At 38.7% G+C, this 22,436-nt stretch overlaps 1 protein-coding gene across 2 annotated transcripts in view; it reads right to left on the bottom strand.

Annotated features, from left to right (window-relative positions):
* Window positions 1–22,436, bottom strand: part of ift81 (intraflagellar transport 81 homolog) — a 149,780-nt gene that overhangs the window by 44,292 nt on the left and 83,052 nt on the right. Inside the window, exon 19 of one of the 2 annotated variants that reach the window (XM_072587493.1) lies at window positions 9,498–10,290. The exons of the other annotated variant lie outside the window; for it this stretch is intronic. Within the exon in view, the coding sequence (XP_072443594.1) occupies window positions 10,108–10,290 (183 nt within the window). The 3' untranslated portion in view covers window positions 9,498–10,107. Of the gene's footprint in view, window positions 1–9,497; window positions 10,291–22,436 lie in introns of those variants that run through there. 2 annotated transcript variants of the gene reach the window in all.

Genomic DNA, 22,436 nt, shown 5'->3' with positions numbered 1-22,436 from the left:
GTGCTGAACAGTTTTAAAATCTGTGAATACCACAAGACATGAAAATATTGTGAAGTATGGGGAGAATGGTGATTGATTTCAAGAGAAGAAAGGCTGCTGGAATGGGAAGACTCTTGTTGGATTAAATTTATCACAGGGAGTGTAAAGTGATAGATTTGGAAGGAAGAACAAGGGGAGTGAGTACAAGCTACAGGGGATAGCGGAGCAGATGAACCTGTAGGTATAAATGCACACACTGCTGAAGATAGCAGGCCTAGTTGAGAAAACATTGATTTGGTAATAACAATCTTTGGCTTTATAGATTAAGTTGTAGACAGCACAAGCAACGCTTATTGTGGACTATTATATAACATTATTTTGGAATAACTTGAGTATTGATTCCAATTCTAGGCACTGCAACTTAGCAAAGATGTGTAGGCATCAGCAAGAATGCAGAAAAGATTTAGGAGAATGACTCCAGGGATCAGACACTTCAGTGACGTGGAATGCATAAGGTGAGTCTATTCACTTTTATAAGAGATTTGATAGGAGTGTTCAAATCATGAGAGGTTTGGGTGTAGTAGATACAGGGAAATAGTGCCCATTAACAGAAGGGTCAACAACAATTAATGGTATTTGGCAAAATAGCCAAACACTTAAATCAGGAAAAATGATTGAAACAGTAAATGGTTAAATTCTGGAATGCATGAGCTCAGCGTGTGGTAGGGAGATTCAATTGTAGCCTTCAAACATAAATTGGATAATGAACTGAATAGAAAAAAGTGGTAGATCTTTGGGGAAAATGTAGGTGTAAACTTTACAAACAACTTGCAGCAGCACTTCCATTTATCTACTACTTCCAAAGACCTGTTACCAATGTTGGCATACACTAGAGAGTTCATTCTATGTCAATTGAATTCAATCTACGGCTTTCTGAAATTTCTTACATTTTAATCAAGTATTAAGTGATACACAAACACAATTTCGTAGTCTGTGCAGTTAATAAGATGAACATTAGAAAATGTGCCAAGTACTTCCACCCAGTCTTTCTTGCTCCATATATTTGTTTAATTAGTCTCTCATGTACCTTCAGCTGCCAAGGTCCTGATCTCTGGAAAAAGATCTACTCTGGCTTTCCTCCTCAGAACACTACTGAAAACCTTACTCTTTGACCAAACTTTTGGTCAGCCAACTTCCAGATACATTTAATTAAATTAATTGAGCTTTATAATGAATTGTTGTTAACTATTCAACATGACTGCTGAAAGTATCTGTGCCATTGTCCACTTTAAAATTTGCTATCACATTGAATTCAATGGAATACTTTCCCAGAGTTATGGGCTAAATTGATGCGCACCTAATTCAAAATCAATGTACTCTTCTGTCATCTTCCAAGAACATGATTGCAATGTCTCCTTTTCCTTAACTTCAGATTTTTGACAATTCTATTCTGATCTAAGTTTCTTGGTCCTAAACTCTTTACAGTTAAGCGGACTAATTCTATTTCCCTGTCTGTGTACTTTTTATTTTTAATTGTTGTAGTTACTTATTAATTCATTTGTTTTGTATTTTACTGTAGAGTCATAGAGCAGTACAGCATGGAAACAGACTCTTCGGTCAAACCAACCTAATCTAGTCCCATTTGCCAGCATTTGGCCCATAAACTTCTAAACCATTCCTATTCACATACACATCCAGATGCCTTTTAAATGTTGCAATTGCACCAGCCTCCACCACTTCCTCTGGCAGCTCATTCCATACACGTACCACCCTTTGCATGAAAACGTTGCCCCTTAGGTCCATTTTAACTCCCCCCCACCCGCCCTCCTTAATCTATGCCCTCCAGTTTTTGACTCCACTACCCTAGGGAAATACCCTTGGCTATTCAGCTTATCTATGCCGTTCGTGATTTTATAAACTTCTACAAGGTCACCCCCTCAGCCTCTAACACTCCAGGGAAAATAGCCTTTCCCTGCAGCTCATGCCCTCCAACCCTAATCTTTTCTGAACCCTTTCAAATTTCACAATGTCCAGCCTATAGCAGGGAGACCAGAAGTGAATACAGTATTCCAAAAGTGGCCTAACCAATGTCCTGTATAGCCACAACATGATCTCTGAACTCCTATAATCAATGCACTGACCAATAAAGGCAAGCATACCAAAGGCTTTCTTAACACCTGTGACTCTACTTCCAAAGAACTATGAACCTGCACCTGAGGGCTCTTTGTTCAATAACACTTCCCAGGAACTTACCATTAAGTGTGTAAGTCCTGGCCTGATTTGCTTGTCCAAAATATAGCATCTCACATTTACCCCATCTGATCAACATCCCGTTGTACTGAGGTAACCTTCTTGGCTGTCCATTACACCACCAACTTTGGTATCATCTGCAAAATTACTAATTATGCCTCCTATATTCACATCCACATCATTTATAAAAATGATGATAAGCAGTGGACCCAGCACCGATCCTTTGGGCACACCACTGGTCACAGACCTCCAGTCTGAAAAGCAACTGTCCACCACCACCCTCTATCTCCTACCTCTCAGCCAGTTCGCATCCAGATGGCTCCCTGCATTGCATAGTGTCTAACCTTGCTAACCAGTCTACCATGTGGAACTTTGTCAAATGCCTTAAGTCCATACAGAACATGTCCAATGCTCTGCCTTCATCAATCCACTTTTTTACTTCTTCAAAAAAACTCAGTCAAGTTAGTGAGACATAATTTCCCACCCACAAAGCCATACTGACTATCCCTAATTAGTCTTTGCCTTTCAAAATACATGTAAATTCTGTCCCTCAGGATCCTCTCCAACAACTTGCCCACCACTGATGTCAGGCCCACTGGTCTATAATTCCCTGCTTTTTTTTCCCCACCTTTCTTAAATAGTGGCACCAGATTAGCCAATCTCCAGTCTTCCAGCACCTCACCTGTGGCTATCGATGGTACAAATATCTCAGCAAGAGGCCCAGCAATCACTTCTCTAGCTTCCCACAAACTTCTAGGGTTCACCTGATGAGGTCCTAAGGCAAAGCCATCTCACGTCCCCTTGTTGCCCTCCTGTTTTCCCTCTGAAGTATACTTAAATCTGTAAATCTTCAAGCTCATTTCTGTTGTGATTATAACAATGTACTCGCAAGTCTTTTACTTTTTTTACAGTAAAGTAAAATTTGAATCCAAAGATTCAGGCAACTTTGTAGGTGACTCCTTGCTCACCATACAAACACTGTTATTTGCTTCAACATTGAGATACATTTCTGAATATACCCAGATAACTAACGGAAAATACTTTACACAGATTATTTTTTCAACAGATTACACACGGTGCCTGTAAATGAACTTCTGTTTAGAAACCTGGACAGTAACATTGCTACATTATGTCTTTGAGTTCAAGTTCAAACAAATTTATCAAACATCACAAAAAATGCAGTAATATACTTTTTAAAATAATTAAGATTTGCCAGCTTTTTAGAAAATAATAAATAATTCACAATTTTGTGAATAATATTGATAATTTCCTTACAGGCTTTTCTTCAACAACTGTAGAAGTTATTTGGTTTGACTTACTGATTTGAAAATGGGATAAATAACTTTGAAGCAGTAACCATGGATGTACATGATTTAAAATAGGCATGCTGTACAAAAATGGGGCTACTATTCAAACTCATAAGATGCTTTCATTCAAATAGTTACTTGGTTCATCCATTGAACATATCAATACACAAACTGATTATTTGCTGAAAAAAAACTATTGCATTAGGTTAGAACATGAGACTATTTGTAACTTTTTATGTACTTCAGCATTTAAAAGGTCTGAATCAAACTTAAAATATTCTAATTCTGTCACAGATTCTCTTCAAACACAAACCAGCAATGAGGGAGCATTTTGTTGTCGACACATACCTTCAACTCATGAATCTCAGTATAACCTTTTCAGTAAGGTGTGCAGGTTTCCTCAGGACACAATTTACAGGATTCTGAACATGCACTTAAGTTGATCTATTTGAAGGAAGATCTGGACATTGCTCTCACAGTGCTGTATCACATCCTTTACATATATTTTTTAAAAGGGATGGAACAGCTCAAATAGCATATATAATATGTCAGGTATAGACAGGAAAGATTGAGTGAATCCTTAGAAGAGTATAAAGAAAGTAGGAGTATACTTAAGAGGGAATTCAGGACAGCAAAACAGGGACATGAGGTAGCTTTGGCAAATAGAATTAAGGAGAATCCAAAGGGTTTTTACAAATATTTTAAGGACAAAAGGGTAACTAGGGAGAGAATAGGGCCCCTCAAAGATCAGCAAGGCGGCCTTTGTGTGGAGCCACAGAAAATGGAGGAGATACTAAATGAATATTTTGCATCAGTATTTACAGTGGAAAAGGATATGGAAGATATAGACTGTAGGAAAATAGATGGTGACATCTTGCAAAATGTCCACATTACAGAGGAGCAAGTGCTGGAGGTCTTGAAACTGTTAAAAGTGGATAAATCCCCAGGACCTGATCAGGTGTACCCAAGAAGTCTGTGGGAAGCTAGAGAAGTGATTGCTGGGCCTCTTGCTGAGATATTTGTATCAGCGATAGTCACAGGTGAGGTGCCAGAAGACTGGAGGTTGGCAGACGTGGTGCCACTGTTTAAGAAGGGTGGTAAAGACAAGCCAGGGAACTATAGACCTTAGTGGTGGGCAAGTTGTTGGAGGAAACCCTGAGGGACAGGATGTACATGTTTTTGGAAAGGCAAGGACTGATTAGGCATAGTCCACATGGTTTTGTGCATGGGAAATCATGTCTCACAAACTTGACTGAGTTTTTTGAAGAAGTAACAAAGAGGATTGATGAGGGCAGAGCAGTAGATGTGATCTATATGTATTTCAGTAAGGTGTTTGACAAGGTTCCCCATGGGAGACTGATTAGCAAGGTTAGATCTCATGGAATACAGGGAGAACTAGCCATTTGGAGACAGAACTGGCTCAAAGGTAGAAGACAGTGTGGTGGTGGAGGGTTGTTTTTCAGACTGGAGGCCTGTAACCAGTGGAATGCCACAAGGATCGGTGCTGGGCCTTCTACTTTTTGTCATTTACATAAATGATTTGGATGCGAGCATAAGAGGTAGAGTTAGTAAGTTTGCAGATGACACCAAAATTGGAGGTGTAGTGGACAGTGAAGAGGGTTACATCAGATTACAACAGTATCTGGACCAGATGGGCCATTGGGCTGAGAAGTGGCAGATGGAGTTTAATTCAGATAAATGTGAGGTGCTGCATTTTGGGAAAGCAAATCTTAGCAGGAGGTATACACTTAGCGGTAAGGTCCTAGGGAGTGTTGCTGAACAAAGAGACCTTGGAGTGCAGGTTCATAGCTCCTTGAAAGTGGAGTCGCAGGTGGATAGGATAGTGAAAGTGGCGTTTGGTATGCTTTCCTTTAATGGTCAGAGTATTGAGTACAGGAGTTGGGAGGTCATGGTGCGGCTGTACAGGACATTGGTTAGGCCACTGTTGGAATATTGCGTGCAATTCTGGTCTCCTTCCTATCGGAAAGATGTAGTGAAACTTGAAAGGGTTCAGAAAAGATTTACAAGGATGTTGCTAGGGTTGGAGGATCTGAGCTGCAGGGAGAGGCTTAACAGGCTGGGGCTGTTTTCCCTGGGGCATTGGAGGCTGAGGGGGTGACCTTATAGAGGTTGATAAAATTATGAGGGGCATAGATAGGATAAATAGACAAAGTTTTTTCCCGGTGGTTGGGGAGTCCAGAACTAGAGGGCATAGGTTTAGGGTGGGAGGGGAAAGATATAAAAGAGACCTAAGGGGCAACTTTTTCACGCAGTGGATGGTACCTGTATGGAATAAGTTGCCAGAGGATGGTACAATTGCAACATTTAAGAGGCATTTGGATGGGTATATGAATAGGAAGGGTTTGGAAGGATATGGGCCGGGTGCTGGCAGGTGGGACTAGATTGGGTTTGGATATCTGGTCGGCATGGACAGGTTGGACCGAAGGGTCTGTTTCCATGCTGTACATCTCTATGACTTTATGACTCTAACGTGTACAAATGACTTCTTTCCAGTGAGCAAATGCAAATGGGAATTATAAAGATACAACTGGCCAGATTTTCAATGACTTGTGATGATGAGGCTGGAGGTGAGCAAATGAAAGGGTGAAAAACAGGAGGCAATTATCATCAATCCAGCTGCATAACACATTCTCAACACTGCATGATGAAGGAAGATTAGGACTTTTGATAAGAGTAGTTACCTATTTCCTGAAAAGATGCCTGTCTCCAGAGTGACCAACTGAAGTGGGCCAGGGGGGGGTTGGGGAAAGGATGATGTAAGGGAAAATCATTGTCGAAAAAGCATGGAATTGGAAGGTTCTGGCAGAGTTGTAGAAAACTGGCCCCACCTCGCCAATGTGATTGATCCTGGACATAACTCATAGCCACCACCACTCCAGATTTCAAGGTCCGTCTGCCATACTGCCCCACCCTGAGCTGGGTAGGGCCTGATTGCTGCTTCTGCCAGCCTGGTTCATCCTCCCCCACCATCTCAGCCAGCTGCTAAGGGGAGAGGGTAGAGTTGGTGCTGTTCTACTGTTCCTGTGTAGGATCGGCTCTCGTATATGCACAGATTTCGAATGAAATCTGGGAGTAGAAATCCAGGACAAAAGCAGAAATTGCTGCTGAAATTCTGCTTTCTCTTCACTGCTGCCAGACCTGCTGAGTTAACATTTTGAGTCCAGTGACACCATCGGAACTAATAGCAGCTAGGAGAAAAATGGTTCTTATGTTGAAGACAAGGTTGGGGATGGGGAGGCAGATAGTAGGAGACAGAGCCCAGAGAGAGCGAGAGCGAGAGAGAGAGCGAGAGCGAGGGAGAGAAAAAAATTGCGATATGGAAAGAATAGGCAAATGAGAGGATTAGTGATATTAGGCCAGGAAAGAAGAGGAGCTAAGTGTGTTATGGACCAGGCCAGAGCCTCCCCAAAACATTTCAAAAAATAGCCCAGACCCTAATTTGCTCATTGCTTTAAGCAGGTATAACACGGATATTAGAGGAGAGATGCAATTGGTCAAACCACTTAGTTTTGAACAAAACAGAATTTATTTATAAGATTGAAACACAAACAAGAGAGAACAGAATACCAAATAACTTAAGCTATCCTAAAACCTGGTCAGGCAGCATCTGAGGAGCAAGAGAATCGATCCACATCTCTGCTTTCTCTCTATTGATGCTGCCAGACCTGCTGAATTTTTTCCAGCAATTTCTGTTTTGGTCCATGTAATGTGATAAGTGAATAATGAGTGGGCCAGAATAGGTTGACTGCTAAAAATAACCCATGTCATGACAGGACCAGGTGTGAGGGTGGGTTAAAAAAAAAACGGAAGGATGGAATTAGACTATAAAGTTATTGAACTCCACGTTGAGTCCTAGAGGCTGCAGAGTACACAAGTGGAAAATGAGATGCTGTTTTTTTAGCTTGCGCTGAGGCTCAGGGCTGTTTCAGATCTCCTGCATCTGCAGTTCTTTGTTCTATTTTAGTAAAACTGCAGGGGGAGTTTCCTGGAAAGGCATGATCCAGAAAGTTTACGCTCAGGACGGTAGTCACTTTGACAGGCAACCCGATAAAGCATTCAGCAATCGTGGCCACATCCCAGAGGCTGAACAGAGAGGCATCGCTTAATTGGGAAGCCTTCACTGCATTAATCTCACCTTTGCTCTTTACCTGATCAGGTGGTGAATGGAAATAGAAACCCACTCACTGTCCCCTTCATGTGTCGGTAGCTCTCACCAAAGACAGTGGGCTGCAATCTAAAGATTTCTGGAAGTCTCTTATTGTCCTGTCAATGTTTGCGGATTCCCGCAACAATGGAACTACATCCTAGAATGAAAATTGAACCCATTGTGGTAGAAACAGATTAGTCTAATGAGTCATTTCATTATCACTGGAAAAACCGATCCATTCACAGTCATGTTGATAATATGGCAAATAAAACTCTGCATTTTAACTCGGATTGTTGCACACACTTTCCATGAGGAACTATGTGCTTTTAATTCCATGGATCAAACATTTAAAATGCACAAAATAAATCATTTTATAAATACTTACTTTCATACACGTTTATACACTACATTTTTATTGTGACAGCATTACATGCTGGAAACTATATCAGTATTTTTAACCTAATCATAACCTATTCAAAAGATCAGGCATACTTCTGAAAACAAGTGCAAACACTCATTCTGAAACCTATCGTAATACTACAAAACAGCTCAATCTGCAGATTCACTGTTCCCACAAATATAGTTGTTACTCTATCACATTTATTGGTCTTCTAAGTTTTGTATGGAGAAGCACAGCAAAGTCTTATTCGCAAAGTTTTAACAAACATACTTAAAAGACAGCAAACAGAGACAGTAAAGATTGCCATGTGCTTATGGGGAAAAGTGAATCTGGATTATTGTTCTATCAGTTTCTTGCCAATTTATTCTGTTTCATGCAATCAGAAATGATAAAATTAGAGCTTGAAGGGGAGCTCCAAATTTTCAGATTATTTAGTACAATCAAGTTCCCATTGCAAATCATTGCAGATTCAGTGATGTTGAATCCAGTATATTTCCTGAGAGACTTCTTTAATCTGAAGAATAATTGGCAGCGACATCTGCACTCAATAATAGGCACAGTCTAAAAATTACTCCAAAAGAAGGCTGCAGTCCCAACTGATTGACTTATTTTCAGCTGTTAAGAATATGGCAACTGGCTCCTCTTTGACCATTATACTTAGTACCAAATAATAAGAATCTAATAACGAAAACACTAATATCAAGGAACTAATTGATATAAATTGAGCCTTTACTTGCTTAACAATTGTTATGGCCTGCATTTTGAAAAAACACAAAATCCGGCATTTTCATTAACACAGAAAATCATGGCTCTTATAATCTTTAGAATAACCATTAGAACTTTAGCACTGTTCATATTTTTGATGTACTAAAGTTGAGTACAGCCACTCAGGGATGAATAAACCCAATAATTCTGATCAAGTATCGAAATAGAATTCAAGCTCATCTGTAACAATGCTGATTATAAATATTCAGAATGGTTTGCAAGGCAATATACATACTAATTTAAATTATGCTATGAAACCATAAATTCCTCCCCATGAAAGCAGTATAGGATCAAGGCACTAACAGCTCTCTTGTACGACATTGAATTAGTAATTGTTCTCGACTAGGAGCACTGGTAAATTATTTGCTTGTGGAAAGAGTACATCACCAAAAGTAATCATGTTCACCTTTGAACAGGTATGAAGCTCTTTTAATGAGGACCAGATTAGGGCACAGTTGTCATTTTTATTCCTGCTGTTTAACTTGGGAGCAACAAAGTTATTCTTAAGTGCTATCATCACTGCCATTCAGCCAATTTAGGTGACAGCACAAAGTTCAATCCTGGGACTTCCTGTGCTATAATACCCTCAGAACACACTTGAGATATTAGTGAAGACTCATGGTCGCAATTTTGTTGATGCTGGTATGGTTGACTTATTTTTATTAAAACACAACTTTGAAAATCATACATTTCACTGTTTTCATGAAGAATATTTTGATGTAGTTAAGAAATCTGTACATATGTTTGCATTTTCAATATTTGACTGTTTTACACATTTCCTATGAATAAGCTTCAACATTTATTTTCATTCACACTCTGGTCACAGTTTTTTTCTGACTTGGCCTGAATTGCACAGCTCCTTATATCTGTTTCTCTTTTTCAGCTGATGAAAGACAATGTGGCATAGAAAAATTATGTACAGTAGGTATGATCACTACTCCATTCTCCTGACGTACCCTGGTGAAAAGACAAAAAGTTCTATTCCTGCTTTACCCCATGAGAACACAATGTTGTTACGGAAGAGCTGGTGGATCATCAAATTTGTTGTTGCAAATGAGACTTTGTAGGTGCTAATTGCATACAAAATCTAAGTTACTAAACAATTAATTGCAAATTTAGAATTCGGTATATTAACTAAAACCAAGAATAACTCAAAAATATTTGAAAAACTGTTGAAAAAGCCCAAGACAAAGAATCTTAAGTTTTTGAGGCACAATAAGACAAATCAATTATATAATTTACAAGATCAATCTGTCCTCTCCTCCTTCCTGTATCACCTGACCAATAGAATTCTGGTGCTGCTGTCTTTGAAAGCACTGTTTCTTGCATTCCATCAGTTGCTCAAAATCTCTCCACATTTTAACCTGCTTCATGTTTGGCCCATGGCTCTCTCGCACAGCTTTCTGCTTCTCACGTAGTTTCTATAGTGGAAAAGGAACCAATGTTTCTAAGATTATTACAAATGTTTACAGTACACAAACAAACTGCAGTCGGTTCTGCTACAACATGTGTTTCTTCAATGCAAATTGGCTTTAACGAAATTGAAGAATTTAAACTGTTACTTGTAGAATGTGAACTTTCCTTACCTCTATTGGCAATGACATGATTTCGGCTTCATTAGTTTAAATGACACGGCTATTGCGTGATTTTCTTATAACGCGAGATCGCACAAGAATGGAACTATCACGTTATGTCAGAACTGACTGTACAGCATGAAATACAAAAAATGCTGAACAATTCCTCACATATGTTTTTGCCCCTAAGACACTGCACACAAGTGAGATCAATAAATTAAAACATCACTATGACGAAGCCTTTGGTTATCTGAGGAACAGATAATGGATGACAAAGATCTTAAATCTGGTACCAAGCTCAAGCTCATGGTCTACAGGGCAGCAACAATACTAGTCCTCCCGTTAATGTTAAAGATATGAACAATGTATAGCAGACAACTCAAACCCTTGAGAAATATTGCTGGCAATACTTGTGCAAAATCCTGCAAATCCACTGGTAGGACAGGTGCTCCAACATCAGTGTCCTCCCTCATGCCAAAGTCCCCAGAGTCAAGGAACTTACTACAGTCAATCAGCTACAATGAGTGGGCCACATTGTTCCCATGACCCAAGGCTTCCAAAACAAGCTCTCGACTTAGGGTGTATCTGCAGCAATGGTGATACTTTTGATGTTTTTTTTTCTCTGGTAAGTTGGGCAAATTGGTTTTCAGCTTTAAAAGGTCCATGAACATGTTAGGTCAACCAAGATGTTTTATGTGACTCATTGAACCTTTGAGCAGAACTACATGACCGATGCTGTAAGGCATTTCAAAATATTGCTGGTCTCAGAGGAAGTACAGTAAATAATACTGCTCATTGGCAAAGACGCTAATCATTACAAATGAGAATTCTACATTTATTAATTTCTCCATTTGCACATCACCATCGGCACATTTTAAGAAATGCTTATTGCCACTGCTACTGTTGAATTGCTTCCTCATTCAGCTGAAGGAGCGAAAACAATGTACTGTGATGTCACACTGTTATTGACAATGATAGTATTGAGTGTCAGTGATAAATGATTAATCCCATTTAGATGGTCATAGTACAGATTCTAGCATGTTGGGACCTGTATATGGAGTATTAATTCTGGATGTGCTATACAAATCTGAAATTTCACATGATGACTTTGGGGATACCAGTTTGAGTACTAGAGTTCCAGAATCTTTTTTTAAAAAGCAACATTACACTTTGAAAAACTCAAATTGATGCCGTTTCCTCTATTTGCCTCATTTTCCTTTTTTTAAAGCCACAAACTGGCAAGGATTCTTTTAAACTGTTGCATGCTTGCCCAATAGGCAACAAGATATTAATTTGTAGTAATTATGAGTATAATAATGTACTTTGCATTTTCCACTTATTATTTGTTTGGTATATGATACATTTTGTTATATAGGGCACTAAACAACTGTTTTATTTAATTGTCTAAACAACATCCTGCAATCTAATTCAAGCATTCTGATGTAATTCGTGTCCTACATTCATCTTCCCACCAACTTCCCTATGCTGAAAAGACATAAATACAGTAGTGCATTGCACAATTTATTACTGATTGATCAATCCAGTGCCAGATGGCAGGCTTTAATTGGTTGAAAGACATTTTTATCAGTATCCATTCATCTGTGCAGTAGTTAGCTCTTATAATTAAATAACACCACATTTAGCACATTACTTTCTTGGTCCTGGTTATCACAATGATTGAGACCCACTACATTTTGCATTAAGGTCCTTAATTTTACATTTTTGTCTGGAAACCTTGCAGTCACCAAATAAGTAAGATACTAAAGTGGATTGTTACCACATTAGTTCATAGCACAAGATTATGCTTACTGCAACTACCTCAGTTTAAGTGTGCCAATGAAATATGGCCTACATTAGGTATTGGACATTACTTTCAGAATCAGTTCCTTCAGGAGCAACTAACATTTGTAATGAAAAAATAGTTGTTCTAAATTATTTACCCAAAATCTGATATATCAAAACAGGAAATTGTCTAAAAATAATTTCCTCTGAAGCAATTTAAATATCATGAAGCAATATTTAAATTTATATTTTACACATACATTTCGATGCCACTGGTGAAGCAATTGATAAAGTGAAAATCTTCCTATTTTAAGGCAAATTATGCAAGCTTAAGTCATGTATATGTAACCATCACCTCTGTAAATTTATTACATATGCTGTTCACCCCTCCTCACTTGTTTGCAACACAATTTTTTAACAGAGTAATATTTGAAATTTGCCTCAACCACAATTTAAACAATATCACCTTCATGGGAAAATGTACAGGAAAGGTACCATATTGTCATAAAGCCAAAAATTATTCACTAATGCACTGCAAAGAAGAAACCTGTCATCCCCACTATCAGGCTTCCAGTGTCTCAAGTCCACATTACATGACTGCTCTTAATGACCTTTGAAGTGGTCTATTAAGTCACTCACTTACAAAAACAAATTGCTTTAAAGTACAAAGCATTCCCCAATCAAGCTGTTCCAGCTCGCTGACAAAGCGAGCATTTACCTGACATGAAATTTGTCTCCGCTTCCTCTCCTGGAACAACACTTGAACTAATCAAAGACAAAGAAAATTCCTTGTTACTGTGAATCAGGCACACTTTTTCTCCTTATTCATTTTGGTTTGTCAATAACTACTGAAACACCGAATCATACTATTCTCCTCCATCTCTCCTTCATTGAGTAGTTAAAGAGAACCAGTTTTGCTCGATTCCACTCTTACCCTTTTGGAGAATCTGCTGCAATAGCCTCACATTGCACATCAGCGTTATTATCTTTGGAGTTTTCAAAATGATTTGACCTTTTCCTATTTCTCACTTGAATTGGAAGGGTACTAATATACTGGCAAGCAAATATACTGGAGATTTGCTAGAGCTGCTTGGGACAATTAAAACTAGTAAGATGGGGGGATAGGACCCAGGGAGATAGTGAGGAAAGAGATCAATCTGAGACTGGTACAGTTGAGAAAAGAAGTGAGTCAAACAGCCAGGGCAGGCAGGGACAAAGCAGAGAACAAAGTACGACTGATAAATTCAACTGCATTCACTTCAATACAAGAGGCCTAACAGGGAAGGCAGATGAATTCAGGGCATGATTAGGAACATGGGACTGGGATATCATAGCAATTACAGAAACATGGCTCAGGGATGGGCAGGACTGGCAGCTTAATGTTCCAGGATGCAAATGCTACAGGAAAGACAGAAAGGGAGGCAAAAGAGGAGGGGGAGCGGCATTCTTGATAAGGGATAGCATTACAGCTGTACTGATGGAGGATATTTCCGAAATACATCCAGGGAAGTTATTTGAGTGGAACTGAGAAATAAGAAAGGGATGATCACCTTATTCGGATTATATTATAGACCCCCTAATAATCAGAGGGAAACTGAAAAACAAATTTGTAAAGAGATCTCAGTTATCTATAACAATATTAGGGTGGTTATGGTAGGGGATTTTAACTTTCCAAACATAGACTGGGACTGCCATAGTATTAAGGTTTAGACAGAGAGGAACTTGTTAAGCATATACAGGAAACTTTTCTGCTCAAAATGTGGACGTACCTATTATAAAAGGTGCAAAACTTGACCTACTCTTGGGAAATAAGGCAGGGCAGATGTCAGTGGGCCAATGACCATAATTCGATTAGTTTTAAAATAGCGATGGAAAAGAATACACCAAATCTAAAAGTTGAAGTTCTAAATTGGAGAAAGGCCAATTTTGATGATATGAGGCAAGAATTTTCAAAAGCTGATTGGGGGCAGATGTTCACAGGTAAAATGACTGCTGGAAAATGGGAAGCCTTCACAAATGAGATAACGAGAATCCAGAGAAAGTATATTCCTGTTACGGTGAAAGGGAAGGCAGGTAGGTATAGGGAATGCTGGATGACTAAAGAAATTGAGGGTTTCATTAAGAAAAAGAAGGAAGCATATGTCAGGTATAGACAGGATAGATTGAGTGAATCCTTAGAAGAGTATAAAGGCAGTAGGAGTATACTTAACAGGGAAATCAGGAGGGCAAAAAGGGTCATAAGTTAGTTTTGACAAATAGAGTTAAGAAGAATCTAAAGGGTTTTTACAATCACATTAAGGACAAAAAGGTAACTAAGGTGAGAATAGGGCCCCTCAAAGATCAGCAAGGCGGCCTTTGTGTGGAGCCACAGAAAATGGGAGCGATACCAAACGAGTATGTTGCATTAGTATGTACTGTGGTAAATGACATGGAAGATATAGGATGTAGGGAAATAGATGGTGACATCTTTAAAAATGTTTATATTACAGAGGAGGAGTCTTGAAATGCAGAAAAGTGGATAAATCCCCAGGACCTGATCAGATGTATCCTAAAACTCTGTAGGATGCTAGGGAAGTGATTGCTGGGCCTTTTATTGAGATATTTGTATCATCAATAGTCACAGGTGAGATGGCCGAAGACTGAAGGTTAGCGAACGTGGTGCCACTGTTTAAGAAAGGTGGTAAGGACAAGCTAGGTAACTATAGACCAGTCAGCCTGACGTAGGCAAGGTGTTGGAGAGAACCCTGAGGAACAGGATGTACTTGTACTTGGAAAGGCAAGGACTGATTAGGGATAGTCAACATGGCTTTATGCATGGAAAATCATGTCTCATGAACTTGATTGAGTTTTTTGAAGAAGTAACAAAGAGGATTGATGAGAGCAGAGCGGTAGACGTGATCTATATAGACCTCAGTAAGGGATTCGACAAGGTTTCCCATGGGGAGACTGGTAAGCAAGGTTAAATCTCATGGAATACAGGGAGAACCAGCCATGTGGATACAGAATTGGCCCAAAAGGTAGAAGACAGAGGGTGATGGTGGAGGGTTGTTTTCAGACTGGAGGCCTGTGACTAGTGGAATGCCACAAGCATCAGTGCTGGGTTCACTACTTTTCTTCATTTATATAAATGATTTGGATGCGAGCATAAGAGGTATAGTTAGTAAGTCTGCAAATGACACCAAAATTAGAGGTGTAGTAGACAGTGAAGATGGTTACCTCAGATTACAACAGGATCTTGATCAGATGGGCCAATGGGCTGAGAAGTGGTAGATGGAATTTAATTTACATAAATGCGAGGCGCTGCATTTTGGGAAAGCAAATCTTAGCAGTGCACTTATACACTTAATGGTAAGGTTCTAGGGACTGTTGCTGAACAAAGAGACCTTGGAGTGCAAGCTCACAGCGCCTTGAAAGTAGAGGTAGGATAGTGAAGGCAGCATTTGGTATGCTTTCTTTTATTGGTCAGAGTATTAGTATAGGAATTGGGAGGTCATGTTGCGGCTGTACAGGACATTGGTTAAGCCACTGTTGGAATATTGTATGTAATTTTAGTCTCCTTTCTATCGGAAGGATGTTGTGAAACTTGAAAGGGTTCAAAAAAGATTTACAAGGATGTTGCCAGGGTTGGAGGATTTGAGCTATATGGAGAGGTTGAATAGGTTAGGCTGTTTTCCCTGGAGCGTTGGAGGCTGAGGAGTGACCTTAGTGAGGTTTATGAAATCATGAGGGGCATGAATAGGGTAAATAGACAAGGTCTTTTCCCTGGGGTAGGGCAGTCCAGAACGAGGGGGCAAGGTTAGGAATGAGGGGGGAAAGACATAAAATAGACCTAAGGGGCAACTTTTTCACGCAATGGGTGGTGCGTGTGTGAAATAGGCTGCCAGAGGAAGTGGTGGATGCTAATAAAATTGCAACATTTAAAAGGCATCTGGATGGGTATATGAATAGGAAAGGTTTAGAGGGATATGGGCCGGGTGCTGCCACGTGGGATTAGATTGCATTGGGATATCTGGTCGGCATGAAGGAGTTGGACCGAATGGGTCTGTTTCCGTGCTGTACATCTCTATAACTCATCTAGATGCTGCCCTCTGGATAACATTCTCCCAGCTCTATCTCATCGTCTCCTCTCTCAGATTTCTTATTACAGTGCTGTCTGAAGTCCCATTCTAGATAAATTAGTAATGTTAGTGCATAATGCAATGATGATTTAAGGAGGTTGCATCATGACAAAATCAAATTGGACAACAAAATAGGAAGGAAATTGACATAGTTGTGGTGTGAGATGAGGTGAGGATCAGATTTGTGGAAAAGTTAAATATGTGGGAACAACAGGGTAATTTTAATCTTAACAGAACAGTTAGAAGAGAGATAACAAAAAATAGACATTGCTGTAGAAATTCAGCAGGTCTGCAATATCTGTGGAGAGAAAGCAGAGTTAACATTTTGGGACCAGTGATTCTCCAGAACGAGGTTCTTTCCACAGTTGCTGCCAGACTTGCAGAGTTCCTCCAGCAATTTCTGTTTTGACTCCAGTTTTTATTTTAGTGAAAAGATAATATGTGGGCGGCACGGTGGCACAGTGGTTAGCACTGCTGCCTCACAGCGCCAGAGACCCAGGTTCATTTCCTGCCTCAGGCGACTGACTGTGTGGAGTTTGCACATTCTCCCCGTGTCTGCATGGGTTTCCTCCGGGTGCTCCGGTTTCCTCCCACAGTCCAAAAGTGTGCAGGTTAGGTGAATTGGCCATGCTAAATTGCCCGTAGTGTTAGGGGCAGGGGTAAATGTAGGGGAATGGGTCTGGGTGGGTTGCGCTTCGGCGGGTCGGTGTGGACTTGTTGGCCCGAAGGACTTGTTTCCACACTGTAAGTAATCTAATCTAATCTAACGTTTAAAGGATACTGAGCATTTAAAGGATGGAATACTTTTTGCAAACATCCAGAACTGCTTTTAACATTCATGTTTTTAATTCAAGAAACATTGTTTAATTTGATGAGATTAAAAAGAAGAAATGAAATGGCATAAATAATTGATGTTAAAATAAAATTAAAATGTTAAATTGTAACAATTGCACATTAGGTTTGAGTAAGAATAGAAAAAGTTAATAGTATTATTCGGAGTGAAATACATTTGTATTAAAGGTAGATATGGAATAATAGTTACAGCTAAAAGTAGAAAAATATTTTTCAGAGGATAAAAAAACTGAAGATGAATACATCACTAGACCCTGATGGCATGCTTTCCCAGGTTTCTGAAAGAAATCTGAAAGGAGATAACAAGTTGTCATCACAATGTTCCAATTCTTCTTACAAATGCAAATTGTGCCACTGGACCAAAAAAAATGTCAATGTAAAAACTTGTTCAAAAATGGAGAGATGAACAAATTTACTAACTACAAACCAGTTATTCTAACATTAGCTGATCATTCATTCTTAAAAATTGTAATTTGAGATAAATTGAGTGAGCATTTAAAATGTCTGAGGCAATCAAAGCCAGCATAGAGTTTTTAACATTAGCTGAATTTGACAAATATACTCATTTTGAAATAACCAATTGCAGAGATAAATAATAGTAGATATAGATTTATATCCAAATATGTCATGAGCAGTTTCTCAGAAGAGTTGCAGTATATGGTATGTGAAGTAGCGGACATAGAATATTGCGTGCTAAACAGTTAACTTTTATGGATAATTAGATGTTATTTGGCCTGTGACAATGCAGGGGTTCAGAGCTAGCACAACTTTATTTTTCTTCACCATACATATATGATTTGGATCTAGGTACACAGTCTTAGAATCTGCCAGTGATAACAGACTCTCCAAGATGGAGATCTATAGCAACAAGAACAGACCTGAGATACTGGGATTATTTCACTTGACCAAATAATGCTTAGAGGACATTTAGTAAATGTTTAAATAATTATGAAAAATTTGAAGACAGAGTGAATAGGAAAAGTTTATTTTCTCTGTTTATGAAGGCAGTTCATTACATTAAAAGTATCATTGAGAAAGGACAGAATGTATTAAATAAATTTATTTGCTCAGAAGATTTTGGAAAATTGAATGTTTTGCTATTGGGAATGACTGAGGCAAAGACCATTAACACATCGAAGAAAAAACTGAATAAATATTTAAAGAAGAGGAAGATACAAGACCATGGAGTCAGCACAGGGCAAATAGCAGATGTGATGGGCTGAGTCATGCTTTATGCAATGTGCTCCTTTCTAAATTGGTTCACTGATTTGAGATTTTAGAAGCTGCTTTCATCTTTCTGGAAGATATTGTTTGAAACATTTATGACAAAAGAATCATTGCTAGTGATTCTCTTTCAATGAACTATTAAAATATTCTGGCACGCGTGACAATAAATTCAATTTATTTACTGGAGTTATTCAAATGGTGTTATGATTTTTCCAGCTATTAGCATGACCTTTCTCAATTTAAGTGTTGGAATGTTTTCACGTATCCAAATCATTGTGTCATGTTTGTTCCTAAGTGGAGCTTCTGATGTCATATCCCCTCCATCACCAAATGCTTAATTCCATCTCTGTAACATTCTCATCTCTACTTAGCTCAGCTCATCTGCTGCCAAAATCCTTATGCAAGTTTTTGTGTTCCTTTAATTCTGGACTCTTGCATTTCCCTGATTTTCCTTACTGAACCAACAGTCACCATGCCTTCAGTTGCGAGGGCCCCAAGATTTGGAACTCTCTCCCTAAACTCCTTTTTCCTTCTTTAAGATGGTCCTTAAAACTTATGAAAACAATCATTCTAATATCATAATGTGGTGTCAAATTTTGCCAGCTAATAACACGTGAAGCTTTGAGAAGTTTTATTATGTTAATTATAGTATGAACTTATTGTGTTGCATATTTGTTAATCCACTTGTAGGGCACCAAATAGATGATGCCCGCTCTCCCCCACCCCCGTCAGCTTTCTTTACCAGGAGATAGCTCTGACGTGGAAAAAAGTCAGTACTCAGAAAAAAAACGAGTGAACTTTAATAAATAGCAAGGATTTAAACTCAGAGGTAAGAATCAGTACTACGTCACCTGATTAAACACTTCTGGCTCACTAATAGATGTAAACCTCACTGTCAGATCAGTAACTTCAAATTTTTATAAAGGACTTTCTCTCCAGAAAAGCACAGCAGGTCAGACAGCATCTGAGGAGCAGGAGAATCAACGTTTCAAGCATAAGCCCTTCATCAGGAAAGAGTTCCTCATAAGGGCTTATGCCCGAAACAATGATTCGCCTGCTCCTCAGATGCTGCCTGACCTGCTGTGCTTTTCTAGCACCACAGTCTTGACTCTGATCTTCAGCATCTGCAGTCCTCACTTTCTCTAATCTCTCCAGAAAGTCAAGCCTACTGAATGAAAAATGGTCATTCGATAACATCTATTCTCACATAGCTGCCATTAAAACTTTTATTAATTATCATTAATAAAGGTATCCTGTTCCGAATCAAGTGAACTAAGATGCACATATTTTGTTAACTATTTTTTTCAGTGATAGGAAAGCAAATTGGATCCTAAAGGAATGTGTGAATAGGTCTGTAGAATGTTATATAAAATAGTCATGATGCATTTGCTCTGCTTTGTTTGCAAGCAGAAACCAGTCTCAATCAATTAATCTTAATCATTTGGTATACCACGTACAAAATGTACCTACCTGCTGTAAAGTCAATTGCAAACAGGACACTAAATTCTTGTCCAGTTAATTGGGCTCTGAGTGAATTTCAACAATTTGAATATGCATGGTTGTTCTCTGGAGGGAATCAGATCAAGTCTAATGTATCCTTGGTTATTCTGTCATGCACCTTTCATCACAACAGCCTCAAAAGATCACAATGAATTTTAGCATTTTGCTTTCTTAAAATGATTGACAAAAAAAGCTCTTTAATCCATGAGTCCAATTACTAGAATGGAATGAAACAATAATGTACAACATGCAACACAGTCTGCAGATCCAATTCCAGATGCATAGACAGAAGACATGGTATAAAAGGAAAAACAGACTGTGCTGGAGAAATACAGCAGGTCTGGCAGCAGCTACAGAGCTAACACTTTGAGTGCAATGACCTTTAATCAGAACTCTGCCTTTACATACAGGACTATTTGCTTGTTGTCTAATATAATCTAAGCTCCTGAATTGGAAAGATTTCTTGTCAAGACAGTAAAGGATTGTAAAGTTACTACAGATGGAACCTAAATATTTTGAGTCTTAGGAGCAATCATATAAAATTTGATGGCCTTTTCATATTCCCTGATGGTGTGATGTCAGCATTCCCTGGCTCTTCTCACCTGTTGAACACATACCCGTACTCATATTAAAGATCCCCCATGGCTGCCTGAAATGACTTGCTACCATAAAATTTGTGCACGCTCATCATCTAATGGCCACAAATAGAGCAGGATGGGCTGAAGACTGCAGAAAATGATGCAGTGGCTTGAACAGCTGTCATACTGCTTCTTTGTGAAGTAAATGCTTTTAATACAGTTCCCAAACATTCCTATTCCTCCTCTTTCATGATAATGCAATACAAATGTATACCAATAGGTTTCACTATTGGTGGGTGCACAATGGCAAATCTCTCAATTGTCCCACTACCCAAGGCAGCCAGATGCAAAATCAGTGCTGTCAATGTTCATTTTAACAGAAGAAACACACTCCAAAAAAACCCTTCCTGCAGAAAGCGTTAGTCAAACTTTCCACACACTTCAGTTCACATATTCCTCACATCCATCAATCTCAGCTGATTCTGGAAACAGCTACACTTAAAGTTTCTCACTCTAACCTATCACCGAGTGTGCTGTGAGCATAAATCTAGGAGAATCATGACTGCAGTGTCACTGACCTATCAGTGAAAATACATTTAAATTAGTTGCACAGAGACTTTAATGTACAAATTTTTGGAAGAGCCAGATTGCATTTATGAATTTTAACAGATAAATTTTTGAAGTGGAAGTGTATTTCATGCCAACTTTCCAGTCAGAAAACAGAATGCATTGATGTTTTCCCAATTCTTAAGTAATGACATACAGTAACCACTCATTGGGAACGACCTATATATTTTCTATGATTGGATTACATACATTGTTGTAGTTTTTAATCTATCCAGATAATGTCCCAATTTAACTATCCCTAACTTGGAATAATATTTGAAAATCACTATATAATACAGCAAAGTTAGATACCTGAGATTGAGTAGTTCAATGAGACAAAAAGCTTTCTTTTTACCTGCTTTATTAGATGAAGGGAATTGTACCCCTTTGCCAACAGATAATTTTTATCAGTAAAGAAAGAATTTGTAGAAGTCCCTATTCTTTCAAACTTGTACAACAGTTAAGTCCTTAATTGAACGAATTCAGTAAAGAATATAATGAACAGTATATTTGTAAACTTGTCATGTTTCTGTGTCTCCGTAAGTTCCAAAGAAAATCAAGACGTTTGTCCTAATATCAGAAAAAAATGATCAGCCTTGTAACTAGTAATACTTCACACCAGCCAACTGAATTTTCCCACAAATGTACTTGGGCATTACCCTCAATGTTTCTGCTGCTGAATTAAACGAAATCCACATGTCTGGTGCACTTAGAAATATCACGAAAGACTGCAACGTAGATGTTATCCACCATCTCTACAATAACATCAATAGGCCTAATAAGACAGGCAAGTTATGATAACAGCTCTGCGTTTTAGTTGTTCACCATTTTCTGGGTATACTAAAAGGCAAAGTTCTGTTTAGTAACTACGATTTAATTTCACTGCAGCCAATTGTCTTGGAATTTTGAACTGAACACACTCATTTTTTGAGGCTTCTGTATTCTTAGTTGTCAATGTCCTCCATGCTAATAGAATTAGTAATAGATTATTAAGTAAATGAGCCTTGATGGAATTAAGCTACAGGTCAGGAAGTATCAGTTTTATCCTTTGATTTTTTTTTCCTTTTTGGCCTCAACCTGAAAGAGCATGTAGACATAATCATGGCACACATCAGAAAAATTACTACCAACAGGATTCATCAAGCAGGTCTTGTGGGCTCCTGGCCTTTAACTAGCAGCTCTAGATATAGGTCCCACCTTAGGTCTTAATAATGGAGGTGCATATGACCCAATTACAATGTACACATAAAAGTAAATGTTGCCACAGCAACTCTGACCAAGTGATCTGCAACACCACTACCAGCGGATGGAACAAACAATTTCTCCTAAG

This window comes from Chiloscyllium punctatum, chromosome 17, assembly GCF_047496795.1.
Source record: "Chiloscyllium punctatum isolate Juve2018m chromosome 17, sChiPun1.3, whole genome shotgun sequence".
In the NCBI taxonomy this organism is placed as follows: Eukaryota; Metazoa; Chordata; class Chondrichthyes; order Orectolobiformes; family Hemiscylliidae; genus Chiloscyllium; species Chiloscyllium punctatum.
The sequence above is the reverse complement of the archived record's forward strand: the minus strand, read 5'-3'. Positions and strand labels throughout refer to the sequence as shown.